General features: G+C 43.1%; 2 protein-coding genes across 3 annotated transcripts; both read right to left on the bottom strand.

Annotated features, from left to right (window-relative positions):
• Positions 1 to 8,499: 8,499 nt before the first annotated feature.
• Positions 8,500 to 19,409, bottom strand: p4ha3 (prolyl 4-hydroxylase, alpha polypeptide III). 2 transcript variants are annotated; one of them, XM_052467608.1, is made up of 13 exons: positions 18,922 to 19,409; positions 18,276 to 18,443; positions 17,898 to 18,127; positions 16,201 to 16,350; positions 16,005 to 16,056; positions 15,360 to 15,523; positions 14,859 to 15,035; positions 13,095 to 13,159; positions 12,460 to 12,619; positions 11,913 to 11,975; positions 11,516 to 11,584; positions 10,630 to 10,726; positions 8,500 to 9,990 (listed from the first exon to the last, which is right to left on the bottom strand). In XM_052467608.1, the coding sequence occupies exons 2-13, from the start codon at positions 18,370 to 18,372 to the stop codon at positions 9,920 to 9,922; spliced, it is 1,395 nt and encodes a 464-aa protein (XP_052323568.1). In that variant the 5' UTR covers positions 18,373 to 18,443; positions 18,922 to 19,409; the 3' UTR covers positions 8,500 to 9,919. The 2 variants fall into 2 exon arrangements, with proteins under 2 accessions (XP_052323568.1, XP_035648054.1); XM_035792161.2 differs by having other exon boundaries at positions 18,276 to 18,430.
• Positions 19,410 to 19,452: 43 nt separating this feature from the next.
• or95a1 (odorant receptor, family 95, subfamily A, member 1) lies at positions 19,453 to 20,984 on the bottom strand. The gene has a single exon (XM_035792162.1). The coding sequence runs from the start codon at positions 20,940 to 20,942 to the stop codon at positions 19,977 to 19,979; it is 966 nt and encodes a 321-aa protein (XP_035648055.1). The 5' UTR covers positions 20,943 to 20,984; the 3' UTR covers positions 19,453 to 19,976.
• Between the last annotated feature and the right edge of the window lie 2,641 nt (positions 20,985 to 23,625).

Genomic DNA, 23,625 nt, shown 5'->3' with positions numbered 1-23,625 from the left:
CAGGAGACCATCCGCCACCTCATCAGGAGCATGGCCAGGCGTTGTAGGGAGGTCATACAGGCACGTGGAGGCCACACACTACTGAGCCTCATTTGACTTGTTTTAAGGACATTACAAGTTGGATCAGCCTGTAATGTGGTTTTCCACTTTAATTTTGAGTGTGACTCCAAATCCAGACCTCCATGGGTTGATAAATTTGATTTCCATTGATAATTTGTGTGTGATTTTGTTGTCAGCACATTCAACTATGTAAAGACAGAAGTATTTAAAAACATATTTCATTCATTCAGATCTAGGATGTGTTATTTTAGTGTTCCCTTAATTTTTTTGAGCAGTGTATATTGAGAGTAGTGCCTTTCCTCAGCCACAGTTATATGTGCAAAATGACTATCTCACAACTTGATGAAACCTTCACTCTTGTGCAGACATTTTAAAACAAAACAGGCCAATTTGGAAAATAAGCAAGAATTAATACAACTTTCGAGTAGTAAGACATGCATAATAGCAACAGCTACCATTAATAAGAAGGGACTAGAAGCGTCTTATATGGTGAACTACTGAGTGGCTAGGACAGACAAGCCCAATACTTTTGTGGAGGACTTAATCCTTCCTGCTGCCGTGGATATGGCCGGGACAATTCTGGGGGAAAAGGCCCAAAAAACTATACAGACAATGAAGAAGTAGGTCTTATACGCAAATCGGTTAGTGAGTATGCCTCCCCTTTAGTCATGGTATGGAAGAAAGACTGGAGTTTGAGGTTATGCACTGACTTCAGGTGGATGAATGCACGAACGGTGAAGGACGCTCCTCCCCTTCCTCATCAAGCAGATTGCCTCGCAGCCCTTGGTGGCAGTGCATTTTTCAGCACCATGGACTTGACCTCGGGATTTTATAACATTCCAGTTCATGAAGAGGACAAGAAGTACACCGCCTTTACCACACAGATGGGACTTTATGAGTACAATTGCATGCCACAAGGTCTGTGTAACAGCCCGGCCTCTTTCATGAGAATGATGTTAAGTATATTTGGGGACCTAAACTTCTCAAATCTCCTTTGTTACATAGATGACTTGTTGGTCTTTGCACCCACCGAGGAACAGGCTCTACAGCGACTTGAAGTTGTGTTTAGCCGTCCAAGAGCCAACAATCTCAAACTAGCACCCAAAAAATGCCACTTCCTACGAAGAACAGTGAAATTCCTCGGACATATCATTAAAGAGGACGGTGTGTCAGTGGATCCTGAGAAGGTGGAGGCCATTGCCAAGATGAGTCAAGCTCAGCTGATGGAGGCAGACGGATGCACTCCCTCTGCTCGGAGGCTGAAATCTTTCTTGGGTTTGGTATTATATTACCAGCACTTCATTCCTGACTGTTCTGCTATAACAGACCTTTGTTGCACTCACTGGGGGTCAAAGGAGAAGAGGAAGAGATGGGAGGAAGGGCAACAGTGGGATTTTCCGGAAGCTGACGCTATCGGATTGGACTGAGGAGTGTGTCGTTGCATTCCAGAAGCTGAAGGATGCTCTTTTGAATTGTGTCGTGCTAGCTCACCCTGATTTCGAGAGGCCGTTCATTCTCTTCACTGACGCTTCTTTGGATGGTCTTGGGGCTGTGCTTTGCCAAGTACCTGAAGGTGAAGATAAGGCAAGGCCCGTAGCATTTGCGAGCAAGACCCTGAGTAAGTCGCAGAGAAGGTATCCGGCACACAGACTTGAATTTCTAGCACTGAAATGGATTGTGTGTGAGAAATTCAGTCACTGGCTTAAGGGGCACGAGTTCACTGTCTGGACAGATGGTAACCCGTTAACGTACATGATGACAAAACCCAAGCTGGACGCTTGCGAGCAAAGATGGGTTGCCAAGCTGGCACCGTACAACTTTGATTTGAAGCGTATCCCAGGCAGCAAGAATACAGTAGTAGATGCACTGAGCCGCAAACCTTCGCAGTGACTGTCGCGCAGGGACTGATGAGGGAGTCCTACCTAGCTCTTCTGTCTGAGGCTGTTGGGACGTTTAATGATGATGTCCAAGATGCCTTCTGTTGGGCTTCTTATCCCCAGGAGATAACCTCTTTGACCACTGCTGAAGTGAAGGCCATATGTCAGCTCCATATCGACTGGGAATGTTCAACGGAGATGCAAGCAATCCAGCTTGGTTCCAACACCCAACGGCTGCTTTCTCCTGGTATTGACACTTTGCCTGAACTCTCGCACGAGGAACCTCGAGATCTCCAGCTGCAAGACTCTGTGACTTCCAATGTCATCCCTTTCGTCTTCAATAAGAAACAGCCCACCAGACGAGATCGATACAATGTTTCATCTAAAGTGTTGTTGCTGATGAAACAGTGGGATCACTTGATCCTAAGAGAGGGAGTTCTGTCATTAAGGAGAGTCACACAAACCGGAGAAAGTTCCAGTATGTCTTGCCAGAGGTGTTGAGACTCAAAGCGATGACTGGCATTCACAACCTTGCAGGACATCAAGGCCAAGCTAGAACTCTAGCTCTGGCCGGACAGAGATTTTTCTGGCCTGCAATGGAGAGAGACATCAAGGAGTATGTGCGCTGCTGCCAGAGATGCGTTCTAGCAAAGACTCCAGAGCCAGCGGCTAGAGCCCCGTTAGAGCATCAAAACTTGCTCTCCCATGGAGTTGGTGTGTTTGGATTTTTGGACAGCGGAAGACAGTAAGAAGAACTCAGTTGATGTTCTGGTGGGGACTGACCACTTCTCTAAACTTGCCTATGCATGGCCATGCAGAAACCAGACAGTCAAGCAAATAGCTCGTAAACCGTGGGATCATGTCTTCTGTGTCTACGGATTTGCATCAAGGATCCATACTGATCAGGGCGCAAATTTTGAAGGTGAGCTAATAGCAGACCTGCTTAAGCTCTCCGGTGTCCAAAAGTCAAGAACCACAGCATATCACCCAATGGGGAATGGAGAAACTGAACGCTTCAACAGGACTTTAGGTAGCATGCTCAGGAGTCTGCCCTTGAACACCAAAGAACATTGGCCTGAACAAATCCAGTCATTAACATTTGCCTACAATGCCACTGTTCACGAGACTATGGGCTATGCTCCATTTTTTCTCATGTTTGGTAGAGTCCCTCGGCTACCAGTGGATGTTATGTTCCGCAATGTTTTGGACGACTCCAGTGTTGTGGATTGCAACAAGTATGTCGAGAATCTGATCACTGGGTTGAAGGAAGCTATGAGTGTTGCCCAAAGGCACACTGACAAGCAACAGAGACGACAAGGTCGGGAGTATGACAAGCGGGTTAAAGGCATCAGTTTGTCCATGGGGGATCGTGTCCTCATCGCCAACAAGGGTGAAAGGGGCCGCCGCAAGTTGACTGACAAGTGGAACCTCGAGATTTTCACAGTGACTTCAGTCAATCCACAAACTCACACGTACATAATCCAATACCGTTACGGCAGAGAGAAAGTGGTTCACAGGAATCTACTGCTGTAGGTGAATTTCCTGCCATTTGAAATTGATGATTCAGTGCACTTCAATGACAGTGATGCAGCAGGGACTTCAATCAATGTAGATTCAGGAGAGGTCACCCACTCCGGCGATGGACTGGACAGGGAAGACATGGAGGACTCTGGGGAGGAAAGTGCATCCTGGCTGGCGGAGGATTCAAGCGATTACTCCGAGCTCTGAACATCGGATGGGAAGTCAGAGCCAGAAGAACCTTGTTGGCTTGAGGAAAATTACCTGGGAAGCACCTCTGAGATTCTGGAGCTGATTCCTTCAAACCCACCTCTGATCAATGATCTAAGGCCAGAGCCACTGTTAGTCACCATGGCCCCTAGCCCAGTGGCAGGTCGCACAAGGGTGGGGAGGGTACTTAAACCAGACAAGAGACTAATAGAGTCAATCCACCAGAAGGTGTAAGTTTAACATTGTACAGAGAGATGATTTAGTACAGAATTACTGTCTTTAAGGCTAAGAAGGTAGGTATAGTGTAAGAGGCACTATGCATCTAGGGGCAGTTGAAGGCCTGACCAACTTTCACTTGCCCTGAACCCTATGGGTAGCTTTGAGCTGAATTCAGAATTAAGCCTTGAGCTTGGTAGGTTATTTTGTTGTTTTACAAGGTTGGTGAAATGCAGGAGGGGTGAATGAATAACAGTTGTTAAAGTACTATGTGAATTTCACCAGGTTCACCATATGTCGTGTTGATTTGTTATTATGCATGCCTGGATCCTGGGAGAAGGGGAGTGTGTACTTAGGTTTTGCCCTGCGTGCTCGTGCTAAAATCATTTTGATGCACTGAGAGAGGTAGGCACGCTTTTTCTGTCTTCAGAAAAGTTTGATTATTTTAAGTGCAAAGTCATACAAACAGTGTTTTGTTCATAGAGGTTACTCATAAGTGGATGATATTGTTAAGATGCACTTGTAATTGTACTTTTTAGGATGATATCAACATTCTGAATTCAACATGTTAATAGCTAGCTACGGTATTAGCAAGTTATTGTATGTGTGAACGATGGCTAGCTCCTCGAATGATCCCAGTCCCTCCTATTGTGCATCTGTTGTAGAAAGAGGTGACGATTCTCGGAACATATGTGCTCTACAAATGTTTTATTTCCTTTTGGATGCAGGTATGTAGTTTTATCTATGTAAAATATGTTATGTATAATAAGGTGAGAGTGTATTCATTTTTGTATTCGAAAATCATGCACTGAGAGAGAAAGAGGCGACGATTTTCAGAACATATGTGCTCTACAAATGTTTTATTTCCTTTTGGATGCAGATGCAGGATGCAGAGAGTGAGTTCTGTTTGATTAAAACTACCTGATCTCCAAAGTCCACGTCTATAGTCTTAATCAACCACACACAACGCAGAGTTACAGCGGTGCAGTATAGCACCGGTTACACCTTCATCAAACAACACTGTTTCACGACACATCAGTGACATGGCAAGAGATGTTTGAAACAATTACTGCTTCGCATACAAGCCAGAGAATTCTATGCGTTACGGTTGGATGAGTCAACAGACGTGGCGGGCCTGGCACAGCTCCTGGTATATGTCTGTTATGTTTATGGGGTGTCAATTAAGGAAGACATCCTCTTCTGCAAACCACTGGAAACCAGGACTACAGTACTGGACAGCTTTGTGACATCAAGTGGACTTAGGTGGTCAAGATGTGTTGGTATCTGTACTGATGGCGCAAAAGCCATGACAGGGAGACATAGTGAAGTGGTAACGTGTGTGCAAGTGTAACAGTATAACTTTATTCCGTCCCCTGGCCCCTACCCGGGCTCGAACCAGGGACCCTCTGCATACATCAACAACAGTCACCTAAGAAGCATCATTACCCATCGCTCCACAAAAGCCGCGGCCCTTGCAGAGCAAGGGGAACCACTACTTCAAGGTCTCAAAGTGAGCGACATCACCGATTGAAATGCTATTAACACGCACCACCGCTAACCATTTCACATCGGTTACACTCACCCCCCTTTTGACCTCCTCCTTTACCGCAGCAACCAGTGATCCGGGTCAACAAGATCAATGTAACAGTATAACTTTAGTCCATCCCCTCACCGGGCTCAAACCAGGGACCCTCTGCACACATCAACAACAGTCACCCACGAAGCATCGTTACCCATTGCTCCACAAAAGCCGGGGCCCTTACAGAGCAAGGGGAACCACTACTTCAAGGTCTTAAAGCGAGCGACTTCACCGATTGAAACGCTATTAGCGCGCACCACCGCTAACTAGCTAGCCATTTCACATCAGTTACACAAGCAGTTGCTCCCGACGCCACTTAAGTACATTGCAGCATCCACCGAAAGGCTCTTACTGCCAAGGGAATGCCTGATAGCTTGAAAGACGTTTTGGACTCTACAGTAAAAATGGTTAACTTTGTTAAAGCAAGGCCTTGTGTATTTTCTGCACTATGCAATGATATGGGCAGCGACCATGTGATTGATGCCTTTACAAGGGGAAAAGTATTGACATGTTTTTTTTTTTGCTTGCATGATGACAAGTTTCTCACACGACTGGCCGATCTGGGTGATGTTTTTTCTCACCTGAATGATCTTAATCTAGGAATTCAGGGACTCCGCAACTATATTCAATGTGCGGGACAAAATTGAGGCTATGATTAAAACACACAGGTCTTTCCATCATTGTATGATTTTTTTGTGTGCAAATTAATTTAAGCTTACAATGTTAAATGTGATATAGCGAAGCACATGAGTGAGTTGGGTGCGCAATTACGAAGGTACTTTCCCGAAACGGACGACACAAACAACTGGATTCGTTATCCCTTTCATGCCCTGCCTTCAGTCCACTTACCGATATCTGAACAAGAGAGCCTCATCAAAATTGCAACAAGCGGATCTGTGAAAACTACATTTAATCAAAAGCCACTGCCAGATTTCTGGATTGGGCAGCGCTCAGAGTATCCTGCCTTTGCAAATCGTGCTGTTAAGACACTGATGCCCTTTGCAACCACGTACCTATGTGAGAGTGGATTCTCGGCTCTCACTAGCAGGAACACTAAATACAGGCACAGACTGTGTGTGGAAAATGATTTAAGACTGGGACTCTCCAATACAACCCAACATTGCAGTTATGTGCATCCTTTCAAGTACACCCTTCTCATTAACATGTGGTGAGTTATTCACCATTTTTGATGAACAAATAAGGTTTTATATGTAATATGGATAAATAAAGAGCAAAATGATTGATTATTAATATATTATTATTTGTGCCCTGGTCCTATAAAAGCTCTTTTGTCACTTCCCACGAGCCGGGTTGTGACAAAAATGTCTCATTTAGTGTGTGTGTGGCAGGCTTACAATGATGGCAAAAAACAACATTTGAGAGTTCGCTGACCCTGGTGTTATAGGGGGTACGCAGCTGGAGGTTGAATGTTTGAAGGGTTATGGGACTATAAAAAGTTTGGGAACCACTGTTAGAGCGTTCAAATTTAAATCTGGACCATGAAGCCAGTTCTGCCTTTTTTCATGCTTTTTCAGGGATTGATTTGTACACAGTAGTCTACTGATAAAGTTCTGATGCCATCATGGCATCAAAGATCCACATTGTAATACCCCATTTACTCTAGTTTATTTTCACTTGATCTACCAGACATTGGTTGCAACATATACCATTTTTCTTCTTTACAATACAGTGTGTTCATCTGGTCATTGTAGGTTGGTGATCTACTGTAAGTTTCCTCTCCTGATACAAGTCACATGACTCAAATGTTTGGACAGTGAGGAAGAAACTCTTCTTCTTCGTCTTCTTTTTCTTCTATGGTATTATGCCAGTCTGCAATAAAACTAGGAAGAAACTCTGAAGTGCCTAGCAACTAGGACCACAGAAGCCATGTGTGTTGTTGTGATGGTAGCAACACTGTGTCAATGGCGGATAGGAATTCCCACAGAGCAAAGTAAAGGCCTGTTCCCTGTGAACTGAGGAAATTGCAAATTGCTTGTGTCAAAGAAAGCCACCACTTTTAGAAGAAACATTTATCTGCCACTTCACTACAGTTCTAATAGTTTACATTTATGCAACAAATTGGTGCTGTAGCATAGCATTTCCCATGTTGTCTGTTACATGGTAGACTAAGACACTATGCAGTGATCATATTCTATGAAAATATTTCAGTCACCAAAATTGAGTAAATCATCATCAGTGTTTCTGCAAAGTAAGCCTGCTCCACAACTTCATCAGTAGGGTCGGGCAGCATATATTTTTAAATGTTTTATGCCAGATGGAGTATGATGGCATTTAGTTGCATTACAATTATAATTACCTCCAGCTGCCCACTTCAATCCTATTTACAATTTCTTTGTCCCACATCAAATCAACCCCTCCCAACTGTGAAATTCTGCATAGACTTAATATTAAGACCCCTTCTCCTTTCCAACTGCGGTCTGGGATTCCAAATGTACTATTAGTTCACCCAGTACCAGATGTCTCAGAGGGAACAGAGGGAATATTAGACAGCTACATGGACTCAGATTGTTCACTGATTGTTCACTGATTTCCATATGACATGCTTGGGCCAGTCAGGAATGAACGCAGTGTACGAGAGGAGAAATTCAATTTCCTCGATGTGCAACGTCAACTATAAATAGTCTTTATAGCGTAAAAGTAAAATTAGTTTTTACTACTAGCTAAAAAAAAAGGTACTAGCTCAGGTCAACGTGCATGAGATGAATCTGCAATATGAGGCATGTGCCTGGACAAAAGGCAGTCTGGCCGTAAAAAGTTGTTTATTTCCTATTTTAGAGAAATTACACCCTGCTCCTACCGAGAAGAGAAATTCAGCACCCTTGAAACATATGTACAGACTCTACACTGATTTCCATATGACATGCTTGGGCCAGTCAGGAATGAACGCAGTATACGAGAGAAGAAATTCAATTTCCTCAATGTGCAACGTCAACTATAAATAGTCTGCTGAATGTAAAAGAGTAAATAAGCTTTTGTGAATGTTCTGTTTAAAGTGCTTAGTAATGAGGCAGACATAACTTTAACAAAAATATGTATTTATTTTAAAACCATATAAAGATTGAGAATTCCAGAAAATACTCTTTCTTGGTTGGAGAAACTCCAAAGGCACAACCTCCATCCTCCATGCATTTTATCAAGTATGGGCCTCCTGTCAATCCACTTCAGGGGGAACAATCAAGGTCTACTGTTAAGGAATGCAGTTGGGAGCATGTAGCATTCCTGTAGTATATGGCCCCTGTGTTTGTATCGGTGTGTGTGTGTCTAAAGGGGAGGAGTGGTAGGGGGTTGAGCACTGGAGGGAATACTACCTTACATCTCAGCAGGCAGAGATATGGTCCCTGTTGAACCCCTCTCCCTTCCTCAACACTCCCTGTCACTCAAAAGGCAGCAGCACTGACAAAAAAGCCCCTTGGAGCCTACAGCTCCTATAGTAAGTACATTTCACTCCTCACCCTCATAGACTAGGTGTGAAAGCTAGCATGCACTCTCTGACCTACATACAGACAAATCTTTTGTCTGGTTGGTAGGCAGCTAGACACCCAGGATTTGAGGTCAGAGACTCGGTACTAAAGCAGATGCATTCCCACTTTCCAATCATCTGGTTTACAGACCATGACTAATGCATGATGCCACTGAATAGGAGTTAGAAGACTAAACAGGTTTGACTCATATCCATTCCATTAGCTACAAGGACATGAGCAATAGAGAACACACCAAATGTCATCAAGCCCCTCAGTGGGAGAGAATGCGACCTCATCTCCTTTGATTTCCTGAACTGACTGAGCATGAATGGGAAACAGTTACAATAACCCTTTTCCTCTGAATAACAGCACTGCTCTTAACTACATTCTTAAGGTGTGAGATGGTTCCAGAAATATTATTCTAAAACTAAATATTCTGATAAAGATCAGTGCTGTGCTAATGAGATCAGTCCGTGTGAAGAGTATCCTGACAGATTCAGTGCATCACTTTTCAAAAGGATGCATTATACGTTTTTTCCCCCCAAACAAACTGACACCGGAGGCAAACAGCCTAGCAGAGTTAACTGAAACCAGCCCAGTGTGTGAGGGTAGAGGCCTCTCTCTCTCTGCTCCAGCAGGGACTGACTGGGGAGTTGGAGCAAGAGGCCGCTCTGCCTTTGGGGCTGATTGCCAAATGCCCCCTCCACACCCACCACCCTCTTCTCAAAACCAACTCAGCCCCCCTGCCATTCCAGCCCCCTCCAGCAGTGTCTGTGCTCCTTATTCCCTTGGGCCTGAAGCTCCAATCACAGATGCAGGCTGCTCCTTGGTTGCCTTCCCCTCCCCCAGCCGCTAGCGCTCTCTCATGCCCTCTCTCATTCCCTCCCTCTCTCGCTCTGCCTGCGTGGTGCGCGCGGCTCCATTGTGGAGACTGGCTCTTGTACTCCAAGCGGTCCCAGCAGCTGCTTTCTCTCTTCTCACTCCTCAGGATTGGGGCTACAGCGTCTCTGGAACTCCTGGCCATACTCATGGATCCATTTGTTAGCCACTGGAACAGGGCATGGACAACAGAGAGTGTGTATTAGTGGTGTATGTCACACAGTAGTCAAACAAACATCAAATATAATATACAGGTCTGTAAAAAGGAGTCGTTAAATACTCACTGATCCCCTAAAAGTGTTGACAAACATTTGTATATTCAAATGGGTCCCTTGTATATAGAGCCATCAATAATGGCAAATGGGGCCCGAGTTTCCTTGTTATAATCTTAGTTCAAATACATAAACATACAGTAAAAAGTTATATACTGTACTTGCTCCTGTAAATGTCTCTTAGATGCAGCTTCTCACAGTAATGACTAATACCCCTCTCTGTGCATTTCCTTTAGCCTTGTCACTGACTGTGGGATCCAGGATGGAGTTAAATTACGTGGAATGGAGGCCCACATGTTTAGCATCCCAGAGCAGTGCTCAGTACCTGACCTCCTCTCTATATCATCCCTAACTATCTGTCTAATGCAGTGCAGATGTGGCCCCGGGCTCCTGCTGTGACTTCAGTATGACAGACAGGGGCTACTGGAATAGACGTAGGGTTCTTAGCTTTCCACATCTGACACTGCTCACTGTGTCTGTATGCTTTTCTATAGGAACTATGTGGTGTTCCCAGTTGTCTCATTAAAGCCTTTTACCCCATTTGTCCCCAACAAGGACAGGGCAGCCAGCATGCAGAGTGTCCCCATCTCCTTGACCGTTCCGATGGAGGTTCCACCAGAAAAGGGCAGCATTCTGGAACACGAGAGACAATGGAAATGTTTCACTAAAAAACATAGGAAAGAAACATTTTAAATCGTGCCTGGATTTTGTGTGGGCCACTATCATGCCTGGATTTTGTTTGGTCTTCTCCTCTACTTGACAATCCTAAGACATTATTCCTCCATAAAAAATATATTTTGTATACTTATAAGTTAAAATCACACGTGCATAGCTGTACTCCAAGTACAACATCTTTGACATGGATATGGGGCAGGAAGTGAAACCTTAATACAATCCAGGTTGAGAGGTTAAAACCTGGTGAGGTCCTGTGTCTTTTCAACAGCAGCTCATTTATTAAACCAAACACTACACTGTGTCTGCGTCCCAAATGGCATCAGATTCCCTATATAATGTACTACTTTTGACCAGGGCCCTGATCAAAAGTAGTACACTATAAAGGGAATTGGGTGACATTTGGCTCCTCCTTTCTCAAGAGGCCTACTGTCATAAGAACAGTACTACTCAAAACATCTTAAGAAATTATGTGACCTTTCTGAGGAAGGAATTTCTTATTATTCTTGATGCCATTTTAACAGAGTGAAGGCTTATGAGCGTACGTGTTCTGGCTTGAAGCAATTTCGATGGGTAAACAGAAGAAGATGAAGTATATGTCCCAAATAGCACCCTATACCCTATATAGTGCATTACTTTTGACAAACAGCGTGGTAAAAAAAGAATGAGTCATGCACTATGTAGGGAATAGGGTGCCATTTGGGACACATCCTAAGTTTAGCCAGCAGCTGACGTGTGCAGTTCATTTACCTCCAGAACAGGAACGCTGAAGTTAGCATGGATGAAGGCTGTGGACCCACCTGCGTCCACAGAGCTGAGCTGTGGAGGATGACAACATTCTCACTGAGTTGTGTCTAGTCTAGCCACTGTGTGCACATGTCATAAAAAAGCCATCCGTGCCAGAATACGGAGTGTGGAGTTTGTCCAAAACTCACAAGCAGACAGTCTTTTCCATACCGCCTTAACTGGAAGTTTGACATTGGACTAAAATATCATTGCAATTTTCAATAAGATAATACTGAATTCTTATGCTGATAAATGCAATCTAGCATACACTATCTCCAAAGATGCTTTTACTGGATTTCCACAAATGAGATAATCATGCACATATAATAAGATAACAAGATAAAACAAATTATTAACTTACGTATATCATGAAGGTTGCCACTCGATTCCCAGTGTTGAGCCTAAAAAGGGGACTTGATGCTGACTGGTTATATGTAGGAAATAGTAATCGTAAATATATCATGTCCTTCCTTACTTTACCGTCATAGACTATGGCTATGTCTCAAATGGTACCCTATTCCCCTATATAGAGCACTAATTTTTACCAGAGAACTATGGACCCTGGTCAAAAGTAGTGTACTAGGGCAGTGGTTCCCAAACTGTGGGGCGCGCTCGGCAGGGGGGAGCGGGTACCCCTCCCTCAAATAAGTTGTAATAGTAGAATGCACAGGGTGCAATTTCGAAATTGGGTATTGCATCATCAGTTTTCCTCTTGTCTTGTCAGTGTGTTTGAGTGAAAAAGTTTAGGAACCCTTGTACTAGCGAATAGGATGGCGTTTGGGACACTACCCATCACTCAACACTAACACACAAAATGAGGATACACTATTGCATCAAGTGTTGATTAATGTAGTAAATGTTGGGTTTATTCAAGATCTACTGTTCTAAATATAGAGAAACCCACTCACCGTTGCATGGTCAAAATGGGGTTCATAGTGTCCTCCAATCCCATAGTTTACCACTTGGAGGTACTCCGCATACGGAGGCTGCACATTGAGACTTGTGAGCAAGGTGATTCTCTGGTCCAGCCTCCCAATGATAGGGTGGGCTGTGTCCTTTAGCCATGCACTGAAAAACAAACCACAAACTCTCATAATACAGATCATGTTACTGTCTTGGTTTGAGCTCGACCAGATGCTCTTCTGACAGGTGACGTCATTCCTACGTGATGTGCAGTCCTAAACCGATCAGTGCAGATACTCGTCTTGCAACCTGACGTAAGACAATGACGTACACTTCCTCTTCCACTGACACTGTAGGTTCCAGAGGTGTTCAGCCAATTTCCATTCAAAGGTTAAAGTTAAAGGTTAAAGGTTAAAGTTAAATCCCACATTTAACTATCATACATTACATATAGCTAATAGGCCTGCAAATCCTGTGTGCACCATAAAATTAGCCCAAACATTTTATAGTGTTATACAGTATATTCACTGGTTGTTGTTCGCGTGCATTGTTCTGCTTGGTGCTTTATTACTGCTGTAAGTGTTATGAGGAGGAACAGTAAACTGTACATTTAATAGTGGCATGTTTCTGATAGTAGTACCTCTTGCTGATGCGATACTCTGCAGTAGCCTGTTCCTCTCCAGATGCCACCACAGATCTTCTTAACTTATGGCACAAAAATAAAGAAAACTGTCAATACTCAATTTTATACAGCAGTAACATTTTAAGATCAAACTGCAGGGATCTGTCTGACAAGAGAGACATTAATGATGTGAGGATAGAGAACAGAACATCCAAAAGAGCTCAGTAAATAAACATAATTTTTTGAATATGTTAAAACTGGCAACCGCAGTAATTTTCCAATGAAGCCATGCCTGACGAAAATACTTGACTGGCATTTCTATCTAAACTCTCTCTAAATACTTTGGACTAGACAGCTAATACTAAACCATTGGAGCCAAGCATGAACACAAAAATGCCATGCTCAGACAATGATGTATGTGCCTATGTGCTCAGGGCAAGGAGTGCTGCATGTGCTCCAGGCTCCAAATGACTAATACTCCAGATGTGACTCCCAAATGGCAGCCTACTCCCTATATAGTGCACTACTTTTGTAGTGCACTATATAGGGAATAAGGTGCTATTTGAGATGCAGGCCAGGCCTGGTTTTAATCACCCCACCAGATTGCCATCAAATGTTGACATAATAATGAAATAAGTAGAGGGATTTCCATTTGAAGAAGGGGTGGAAAACCTGTTGAACAGTGCCAAAACCTCACACAATCTAGGAGATCATTTGGGTTACAGCATCTCGCCAGAAAAACTGAGTTAGCATAAACACTATTATGCTGCTGGCACAGGACAGACACAGTATTATTTTCCATTAGCTATTGAGATGAGAAGTCAGTTTTTACCCATAGCCCTCAACAATTTGGACCGTCTGAGGCACTCCGCCAAGGATCGTAAGTAATGTATCCTTTATTACTTTAACCTTTGCTTAATGGTTGGAACAATATCAACTATTCCTCCAATGGGTTTTTGAGAGATCCCTAAACCTCTCACTATTGTTCAACTTTTCCTAGATTGGGATCCGTACAAAGTAAAGTCAATTCAGTCAGATGTTCTTCTTGCAAACCAGCTTGATGGGCCTATTTGCGCTCTTTTTGGCATGTATGATCAGATTGTAAATATTTGTTAATATTCTCAAAGTTGCAACCAGGTCACAGAACTGAGACTGATATCACAAACATGCAAGAATAGAAAGATTACTATATAATAAAAATCCTATAATAGCCTGCCAATGTAATCTAAGGTGTAACTATTACTCGGGTGAAAAACTAGCACCTCAGTTCAGTGGCAGTCTAAGCGGCCAGACCACAAGGAAAAAAAGATGGCCGATGGGAAATTTCCAGAAATAACCGCTATCCCAGTAGAGCCAAAAGGAACACTGTTCGGTGTGTAGAGTCACTCTCCTGCACAATCTTTACTGGAGTCATAAAATAGCCCATTGACATGTAATACATTTAATAATCCTTCAGATGTGCAAAAACTAATCATGACACAGGGGGTCTCTTTTATCAGTTATGTGATTTAAAAGACATTCCTCATTTTCAATTGACTTGGAATGTGGTAATCTCAATCAATGTTATGACAATGACATCTGAAGCCATATGTATCAAGCGTCTCAGAGTTGGATGGCTGATTTAGGATCAGTTTTGGCTTATAGATCACAATCAACAAGACTGGATCGGGAGGACTGGATCTTAGATCAGCATTTCTTATCCGAGGCGTTTGATACATACTGCGCATTATAGGCCTTTTCTGAGTAAAAGGGTTGATACCATGGCAGTAGATAGACACTCACCCCTGTCTGGGCGAGGTCCCTGATGCTCTCTGCCTCTGAGTCAGTGATGAAGCTGTGGTAGAGGACCACATAAGGCTGCAGGCTCAGCACCTCACGTCTGATTGGCTGCAGTAGCAACCCAGGACTGTCATTGTTGAAATAGTCACAGAAGAGCCGGGGGTTTTCAGAATGCGTTGGCTGTGAGGAGAGAAAAGCTTCTGTCCATTATTGGAGCCGAAACATGGAAAGAAAGCGGCAGTATTTTCTTTTCATCCTCAAAACTTGTATTTTAAAACTCTTTTCTCACTCTGTGAGCTCCAGACTATAGCCAAGTCTCTGCACATTATTTGAAAACCACTGTTTTCCTCATATGGTGGCTCATATGGTGACATACATTTAAAAGGACAGTATGATTTCTGTTGCTGTTTGGAGCATTTCTAAAAGTTAGCAAATGTATCACTCAATTGCTACCCCATATAGCCGGGTGGGTGGACAAGATTATAATATCATAGATGAGTATACCTGAGTGCCCTGTGTCCGACATAGTCTCTCATAGGTGTTCCTTGTCCGTAGATAGGTGGTGTTGGGCCTCTTCAACCCAGTGTCAGTGCTCAGTAAGGGTGGACTGTCAACTAGCAGTCGCTCATACTTCTGTACATTATTTAAAACTCTCCTGTTCATGGGATCTTCAGGAAGGGAATCATGGAAATACCATCAATGTGATACCATGAGTTTAGAGAAACAAATCACAGTGTGCAGTTGGTCAAATATGAACAAGCAAGCATGTTTCCTGGTCATTTTAAAGGAAAGGTATTTACTTTTATTAAAAGAGGCCTGAATTGTTAGGTCCAGGCCCACGTCTGCATTATGCACAGTAAGTATACAGTACTTCAGGGCTCAGCTACCATATGGGGAAGTAGGCTGACATACAAAGCAGGCTGCCTCTATATAGTGTGGGAGAGTAGTGGGATGTTTTTATATGGAGTGGGGCAGTCCCACTCATTTAATGTTTTTATGTTTATTGGACAGAATAAAGAGAAAGGAAGGAGTAGTGGATCGGAGTAAAACCCATGCTCGCATAGTATGTGTGATCCAGAGACAGCTGTTTAGACCGCTGGACCACCCCAGGCCACAGTATAGTGGAATGTTTTAATTGAACAGGCTTACCATGGTTCAACAACTCCTGAGAGAGACTTAGTGCATAGGAAATGTTTCCTGTCTGAAATAAAACAAAAAAGTTACATTTTCAACAAAATGCTAAAAGAATCACATCTTCTCTAATTCTTTACATTTTTCAACCAATAGGTCTATCTATTTTGAAAAGAGTCGGAATAACTTGTATTTCTATGTGAAAAATAGACACCTTGAAGTGAGAGAAGGCCAGGTGATCCAGAGCATCTTCCAGAGTTCCCTCATTCTCTGGACTCCATTCCCCCCCTGCCCCTCGGAACAGACGCACTGACTCCTCCAGCCACTGCACCGAGTGGTAGTAGTCCTCCAGCTCATAGGCAACCTGCAATACAACAACAGGATGTTAGCATTAGAAAACAACAGAAAGATTTTATAATGACAAATTGAGACACATTATTTTCCTGAACTTGGAAATGATTATCTGTAATCAAAACTTCTGTTGGAAGGAAAGAGTAAACACCTTTTAAAGCATTGTAAATATCATTCTCTCACAATCTAGAGCTGAAGAGAAGAGAAAAGTACATGTAGCACGTAAAGTACATGTAGCACTATGATTGTTGATGATTGTTGATGGTGGCTGCGGCTTTGTACGCGCCCCGGAAATGTGAGAAATAAAGCTAACCCTTAGCCTACCCTGCTGGTTTTAACGACTGGGCTTTAGCTACCATAAAAGCGCAGTTGTAGAACTGTTACTGTATGCTGACTCACAACACCCCAAACGGAGCATCTGTTTACACATGATCACAGTCAGATAATCTTGGTGTTAACAAAAGTGAAGCAAACGCCCATACTCCACATTCTTATACTTCCATAAACAGAGATTATGATTTTCCACACTGTCTCTCCCACACAGTGCCCCTTGTGCACTGCCACTGTACATAAACAATAGGATCCATTGTGAAGTGACTCATCACGAGGAAGACTTTTCCGTGTCCCAAATGCTACCTTATTCTCTTTATTTGCACTACTCTTGACCAGGACATATAGAAATCTGGTCAAATGTAGTGCAGTAAATAGGGAATAGGCTGCCATATTGGATGCACATCATGCACCCTTTTCAAATTTGTCTGAGAGGGCACTCCGGTCTTGTCATTCTATATGAACCCCCCTGACACACAGGAAGAGGACTTTACTCCATCTCTAACCACAGGCTCAGAACAAAACTGTGTTTTATGGTCTTCTGCTAATGCTAATTAGGGAAGCAAGATCTCACAGCACCATCTGCCCAGCAGGCTAGCACTCCTCCTGTTACATGCTCTCCTCCTCTCCATGACTCCAACAGCACATCTCCAGTTGACACTTTATAGAGTGCAATGTGAGCAGAGATTACCTTTTGGTCACATCCCATAGTGAGCGGATGCCAAAAGGAAATGAAGTAAAATGAACCCATAAAGCCTACGTCCCTTTTCTTCACCCTTTTCCAGAAGTGTGTACTTGCGCAATACCCATTATGGATTTAAAAACATGGTATAGGATGAACTTTATTGTCCCCAACAGGAAAATGGTTTTGAACACACAATACTGCTGTATACAAAAGACACTGTACATGACACAATAACATAATACATACATTGTACATTACCCTTATCATACACACTTCTCATATAGCCACATACTGTACATAATACATATAGAACATTATCTTATTCCGTCAGTGGAGTACTATTGCCGTTCAGGTATGATGGACATGGGAATGAATGAGCGCTTATACCAGTTCATTTTACAAGTGGGATTTGTGTAATCTTTGGCTGGAGGGAGATTCCATCATTGTTAGATCAACGCGAGACAGTGTGCTAGTGCACACTTCAGGAGAAGAGTGGAGAATCAGGCACCGCCAGTGATTAAATGGGTGAGTTATTGGTGCCTTACCTTCCCAACCAGGAAGCAATCATCCCCAGAAAGAGGAACAGATACTGTGGGACTGTAGATGTCAATGGGGTTGCCGTCAGTGATCCTCTGGAAGTGACCTCTCACAAGTCCCCCCACTTGAAGGGCATACACATCCTGCAGCCTCATCAGCCCCTTGGCAGCCCCCTGAAGGTCCTCCAGTTTGGGCAAGCTGCCCTCCTTCTCCACCTCCTCGTAACCAGACCTGAAGTCTGAAACACAACCAGGGGGAATGAGTGGGAGTGAGGTAATGATAGGACACAAGAAACGGGGGATGGAGCTTTGACAAACTTAGGTCCCAGGTGATGTCAGTTGTAAGGACCAGATGTGTTTTTAAAGAGAACCGTAAAGGGAAACAACCTTGGGTGTTCTCTTGTGCTTCATCACTGTAGATCAGATTCAGCCACTCAGACTGCAAGCGCTTGATAAGAGTGAACGCCACCAAGGGGTTTGCCATAGCAGCTGATGGTCCACTGTACACCTCACTGTGCAAGTCTGACACCTTTGCATAAAACCTGCAGAAAGAGTCTACAAGTATTATACGTTTAGAGAGAATATATCCCCTTAAGGTGATATAATGATAAGGGAGACAACCATGCAATGATATATGCATGAGGCTTTCCGTAAACATTCTTCTCCTAAACTAGTATAGAACTCATCTTGAGTTTATGATAGGCTTTAGAACGAACTTAACATTAGTAAATTAGTCATTATAAATGTTAAGTTTCTTCTAAAGTGACCTACACGGTTGGAGGCGATTCATCGATGGCATATGTTCCGCAAGGAATACAACGCCTTAAGTAAGACGGTAACAGTAGCCTATCATGAAATTGTATGGAATATAATAAAGGACACATAGCCCAAACTTAGAAACAATTATTTATCTCTATTTGTTCTCTGTCTCCCTCTAAAACCACCCACTCCGAAGCCTTAATAATTAAGCATACAATATAAGTGGTTGTCTATCCAGCGTGCATCATAACAACATTCCCTGTCTGTTACTCACCTTTTTATGTCTTGAAGTCGCTCCGATTCGTGTTCGATGTAAGTTTCTAAATGATCAATAAGTTGTCTTTCAACATTGATGGCTTGTTTTACGTTCAATAATGACGTATACATCTCACCTAAAGATAACGGCATCAAAATTACACGGATTATAACACAGGCTGAGTAAATGGATTTGAAATAATATAGCATTTTGCGCGCGTATGATCCCCTCGATTATGTTTAAAATGTTGCCTATGCTTGTGCTAGATTTTTTGTAAACTCTCATCTACAATGGTTCTTGCTGTCAATGTATAAAGTGTAGCGCAGTTTCTTGTTTGAAACCACTCAAGCCTGTCCTACGGGAAAGCTGCGCTCAGTCCTGCGGTTCTGTGTAAATCTCTGCAATGTTCTTTCTCAACAGCGCGCGCCAGTCACACCTAAAACATCAGCTTTCACCACTTCCCATGATCTGTCATCGGGAGGAATAGTTCAACAATACCTATCTCATATATGAAGTTGCATGATTAATGAACAATCATATTACATTAGGTAGTTTAGGAAAACTGTATTTGCTTAAATGTATTGCAACAGTTTGCACTTTGGAATTGTGATGCATGAATGTGCCCAGTCCCTGTCTTCCACTTATATAATAGTCTCGTTAAATTGCTTTATAATAACTCTGAATATCAAATAATCGAACCTTTATTGCTTTAGCTATCAATGTTTTAATTTCGCGAAAGGAACTGAACGTCTTCCTGTGGGCGCACATTGATCCAGTGCGGTGACCCAAATTGGACCACTTGATAAATATGGAATTATAGTGACATCTAGCGTAGCGTATATATCAAAGTATTTTAAAGCAATCTTTTCTATTCCAAACAAGCCTCTGTGTTTGAAGAAAAATGCACAGTTTTGTTAGATAGTAACCAACAAATCTACGTTTTTAAAAGACACCAGCTTAATAATGACATAATGGCTGTCATCCAGCCAAGGTTATACTCTTTTAATGAACTAACATATACAGGCTACTAGTCTGTACATTGATTTGACAAGTGGCTCCGCTTCAGGACCAGTTCATTTGACCCTGGGCTTGGTGGCCAGGGCTCTGGGGCTGATCCTGTGTCTGTGTGAGCAGCACAAGACAGCTCTCCTCATGTAGCCCTTTAGGGACTCATCTCTCAGGCCGTAGATGAGCGGGCTGAGGAAGCGCGGCAGTAGGATGAAGCAGAAGTAGTTGAAGAAGGAGATGTGCTCTTGCAGCCAGCCGGCCTGCATACTGATGTGGCTCTCTGTGACCGGGTGGGTGAAGGCGATCATGCACAGCAGCAGCTGAAAACCGTGGAGCAGCACTGTGTGCATGGCCTTGCCCACCGACGCCCGGTCCTGACGCATCTTCCTGGTCTCCAGCAGGATCCTCATGTAGGTGAACATGATGATGGCTGCCACCACAGCGAAGAACAGACCGTTGAGCGACACCTTGAACAGTGTCTGGACGGGGGATGCGTTGAGGACCACGGTTTTGCAGAGCACCGGGGTGGAGAGGACGTTCATGCCAGGCTGAGGCTCTCCCAGAGAGAAGTCCACAATGGGCAGGATGCAGCTGACCAGCCACAGGCTCAGGATGATGATCCAGATACGGTCAGCGCGCCAGGCAGCCGGGCGCTGCAGAGGGTAGAAGATGGCCACATAGCGCTCCAGGGACATAGCTGCCAGGATCAGAGGGGTGTTCTGGAAGGTGGAGGTGGAGAAGAAGAGTAGAGGTGCACAGTAGACGATGGCAAACTTCACATTGCCCATGACGAAGAGGAAGAGCAGGACAGAGGAGAGGAGCTGGAGAGTGTCGTTGATCAGCATGTAGGCAAACAGGATGTAGCGGGAGTTGTCCAGGAAATGTCTGTGGGAGGCGAACGTGTGCAGCATGACCACGATGCAGTAGAGGAAGATGCAGAAGAAGGGGATCACCACACACACCTTGATTATCACAGATAGGCTCTTCTGTGAGTTGGTGGCATTGCCTGGAAGGTCGGTCAGATTCTGCATTTTTCAATGTAGCCTGCTTGAGGAATGGTCGATGTCTGCAAATCTGAAATGTTGTGGAAAACAAAGACCTGATATGCACACAGAAACATTTATGACAATATACATGATCCCAAAGATGAATAAGATACCATGAACTAACCTCAACTTGTCCTCTGATGGAGAAAGTAAAGGTTTGGGAGGGATGGATTGTGGATTTTTATACATTTTCCTCCATAACATCACCATGATACAAAACATCTCTGGGAAGAGGCATTTCCTTATTCTAAATGTTTTGACAGTGTCTTGATTTCTCAAGGGATAAATTAATTTCATTCCATTCTCAAAGTGCATTATGTTCATAATTATTGCTCAAGTTCCTCAACAGGGAAAAGGTCTAATAGGTGCTTAACTTTTACTTAGGGAACTCTTCAAAATACCTAATTAGAACAACCAATTAGAAGTAATGATAGTATGGTCTGACGATTTGAGCCATTATGTGGACCATACAAGAATCAAACCTACAACACTTGCAATCACCTTGTCCAACCATTAGCTATTAGAGCCATCTTTACTCAGATTAACTGATAAAAAAAACAGCTTTCACAATAGTGCAAACTCATATAGGCCATTTTGTCACTTTAAAATGGTGATCACATTTGATGAACTATGGGCTCTATTTAATCAACACCAGTTCAAATTTTCCTGGATAAGTCAAGCACATTATCTCTGTGCAGGGACAAAAGGGTGTCTGAATTCAGATGCAGACCAGTTTCTTTTTATTTGAATTTGGAAAATGGTTACATTTTGAAATAGCCCTATGTTTTGAAATTAAGGCTCAACAGGAGGCCTGCTATTTATGAAATGTAACTTAGACCAGTCAATGTTTCTTCAAATGTGTTTATTTACCTCAGTACTGTTATGCCAGTATTCGTAATACAGTATAAAATATTGGAGCGATCCTTGCTTTATGAGCATGTTACAATTCACACCAAGTGGGTTAACCCTATTGGTGCAATGCATCGGGTGTTTGCCTTTCACACCAGCCACCAGGTTTCTCCTCCCTGTCCCGTCATTCACTAAATTGGTGTCAGAAGTGGGATGGCGGCCGTGAGGACAAAGGAACGCACAGATGTGTAAGGGGGCTGAGTAGTAAACGTGCCTTTCCGTTCTGTGGGGGCAGTGTAGCGACCCTCTTTATATGAGCCACATTACAATTCCCACCAAGTGGATTTACCCTATTGGTGCGATGTGTAGGGTGTTTACCTTTAGGGTGTTTACCTTTCACGCCAGTGACTCGGTTTTGCTACTCTGGTCCACCGTACGCTACAATATCTATAAAACCTTGTTCTATTTTTAAATGCTGTTCTATCAACCTTTGGTGAAATGCATGCAGACCAGGGCAAAGAGTAAAAGGCATGTCTGTCTATCAGCGTTTGTTATTCTTTTCAGAGAGAATGGTGAAACCGTAAACATTGGCATAGGTTGTTTGTGAGGGGACTGCATTTGATGAACAGGGAGGCCTGTTTACTGTGTTGCCAGATGGATATCTCCAGAGTACAGTTAAAGAGAGAGCGTGTCCCCTGTTCCCTGATTAGTAATTAACAGACTGGTTGATTATTAACGGAGTCGAGCCTAATTGTGCAACCTTATGTTTTCTTTTATTTGGCAAACAAGATGACTCTGTTGAGACCAGTACACCAGGGCTTGGTCTGCTCTTGACGTAAGTCATGCGTCAGTAGTGAAGACAGCTGGGGCCAGGTCCAAACAGTGTGTTCTCCCTGGGACTCTGGGTCCCAGACAAACCTGATGTTCATTGGACTCCTGTACTGTAAACGCCAGCTCAGCATGCCCCCAAAATGAAAACGACATGTATTGTTCCAGTCAAACTATCATTAAAAAATGGCCACTAACATCAACTTCTGAAACAACAGAGATAGGGTTTAAAACATTATAGATTTAATAGATTTAGTTTCTGTCCGTCCTGTCTCCCTATAGTGCTGTCTTAGGCATCTCACAGTACGGACACATCTGCAGTCCTCATGCTTCCTTGCAGCATGCCTAAGGCACGTTCACGCAGATGAGCAGGTACCCTGGGCATCTTTCTTTTGGTGTTTTTCAGAGTCAGTAGAAAGGCCTCTTAGTGTCCTAAGTTTTCATAACTGTGACATTAATTGCCTACTGTCTGTAAGCTGTTAGTGTCTTAACGACCGTTCCACAGGTGCATGTTCATTAATTGTTTGTGGTTCATTGAACAAGCATGGAAAACAGTGTTTAAACACTTTACAATTAAGATCTGTGAATTTATTTGGATTTTTACCAATTATCTTTGAAAGACAGGGTCCAGAAAAAGGGCTGTTTCTTTTTTTTTATGCGTTTAGTAGTTTGTCAGTACCAACATTGACCATCATAAAACACACACATCTTTTTACTACTACATAAAGAATGTCAGCAGAATCAGAAATAAATGTGAGAAGGTGGTCTTACTGTAATCCTTTAATAACAATAACAGTAACTATTGTAAAATAATAACTATAACCTATTATGGTATCAATATGTTTGTCTCTAAAATGTTCATTGATGTCAAACACAACCCTTGCCCAGTCTCTGTCCCTAGCTAGGACAACATAGTGCCAAAACTTTATAGTAAAAATCAATCCTGGCCCGAGTTCTCCAGCGATGTGGGTTGAAGTTAAGTCATCTAGCA

This window comes from Oncorhynchus keta, chromosome 18 (genome assembly GCF_023373465.1).
Source record: "Oncorhynchus keta strain PuntledgeMale-10-30-2019 chromosome 18, Oket_V2, whole genome shotgun sequence".
NCBI classification, from domain to species: Eukaryota; Metazoa; Chordata; class Actinopteri; order Salmoniformes; family Salmonidae; genus Oncorhynchus; species Oncorhynchus keta.
Note: the sequence above shows the minus strand (reverse complement) of the source record. Positions and strands in the feature narration are given on the sequence as shown.

Excerpts from the sequence above, each read along its gene's own strand:
- p4ha3 (XM_035792161.2), bottom strand. The coding sequence starts at position 19,112 with ATGCTATATTATTTCAAATCCATTTACTCAGCCTGTGTTATAATCCGT. Across the intron at positions 12,620-13,094 it reads GAGTATCGCATCAGCAAGAG|TGCATGGCTAAAGGACACAG; the intron begins GTACTACTATCA and ends TTTGTTTTTCAG. Across the intron at positions 10,727-11,515 it reads TCAGCGTTCCTGTTCTGGAG|AATGCTGCCCTTTTCTGGTG; the intron begins GTAAATGAACTG and ends CTCGTGTTCCAG.
- or95a1 (XM_035792162.1), bottom strand. The coding sequence starts at position 20,942 with ATGCAGAATCTGACCGACCTTCCAGGCAATGCCACCAACTCACAGAAG.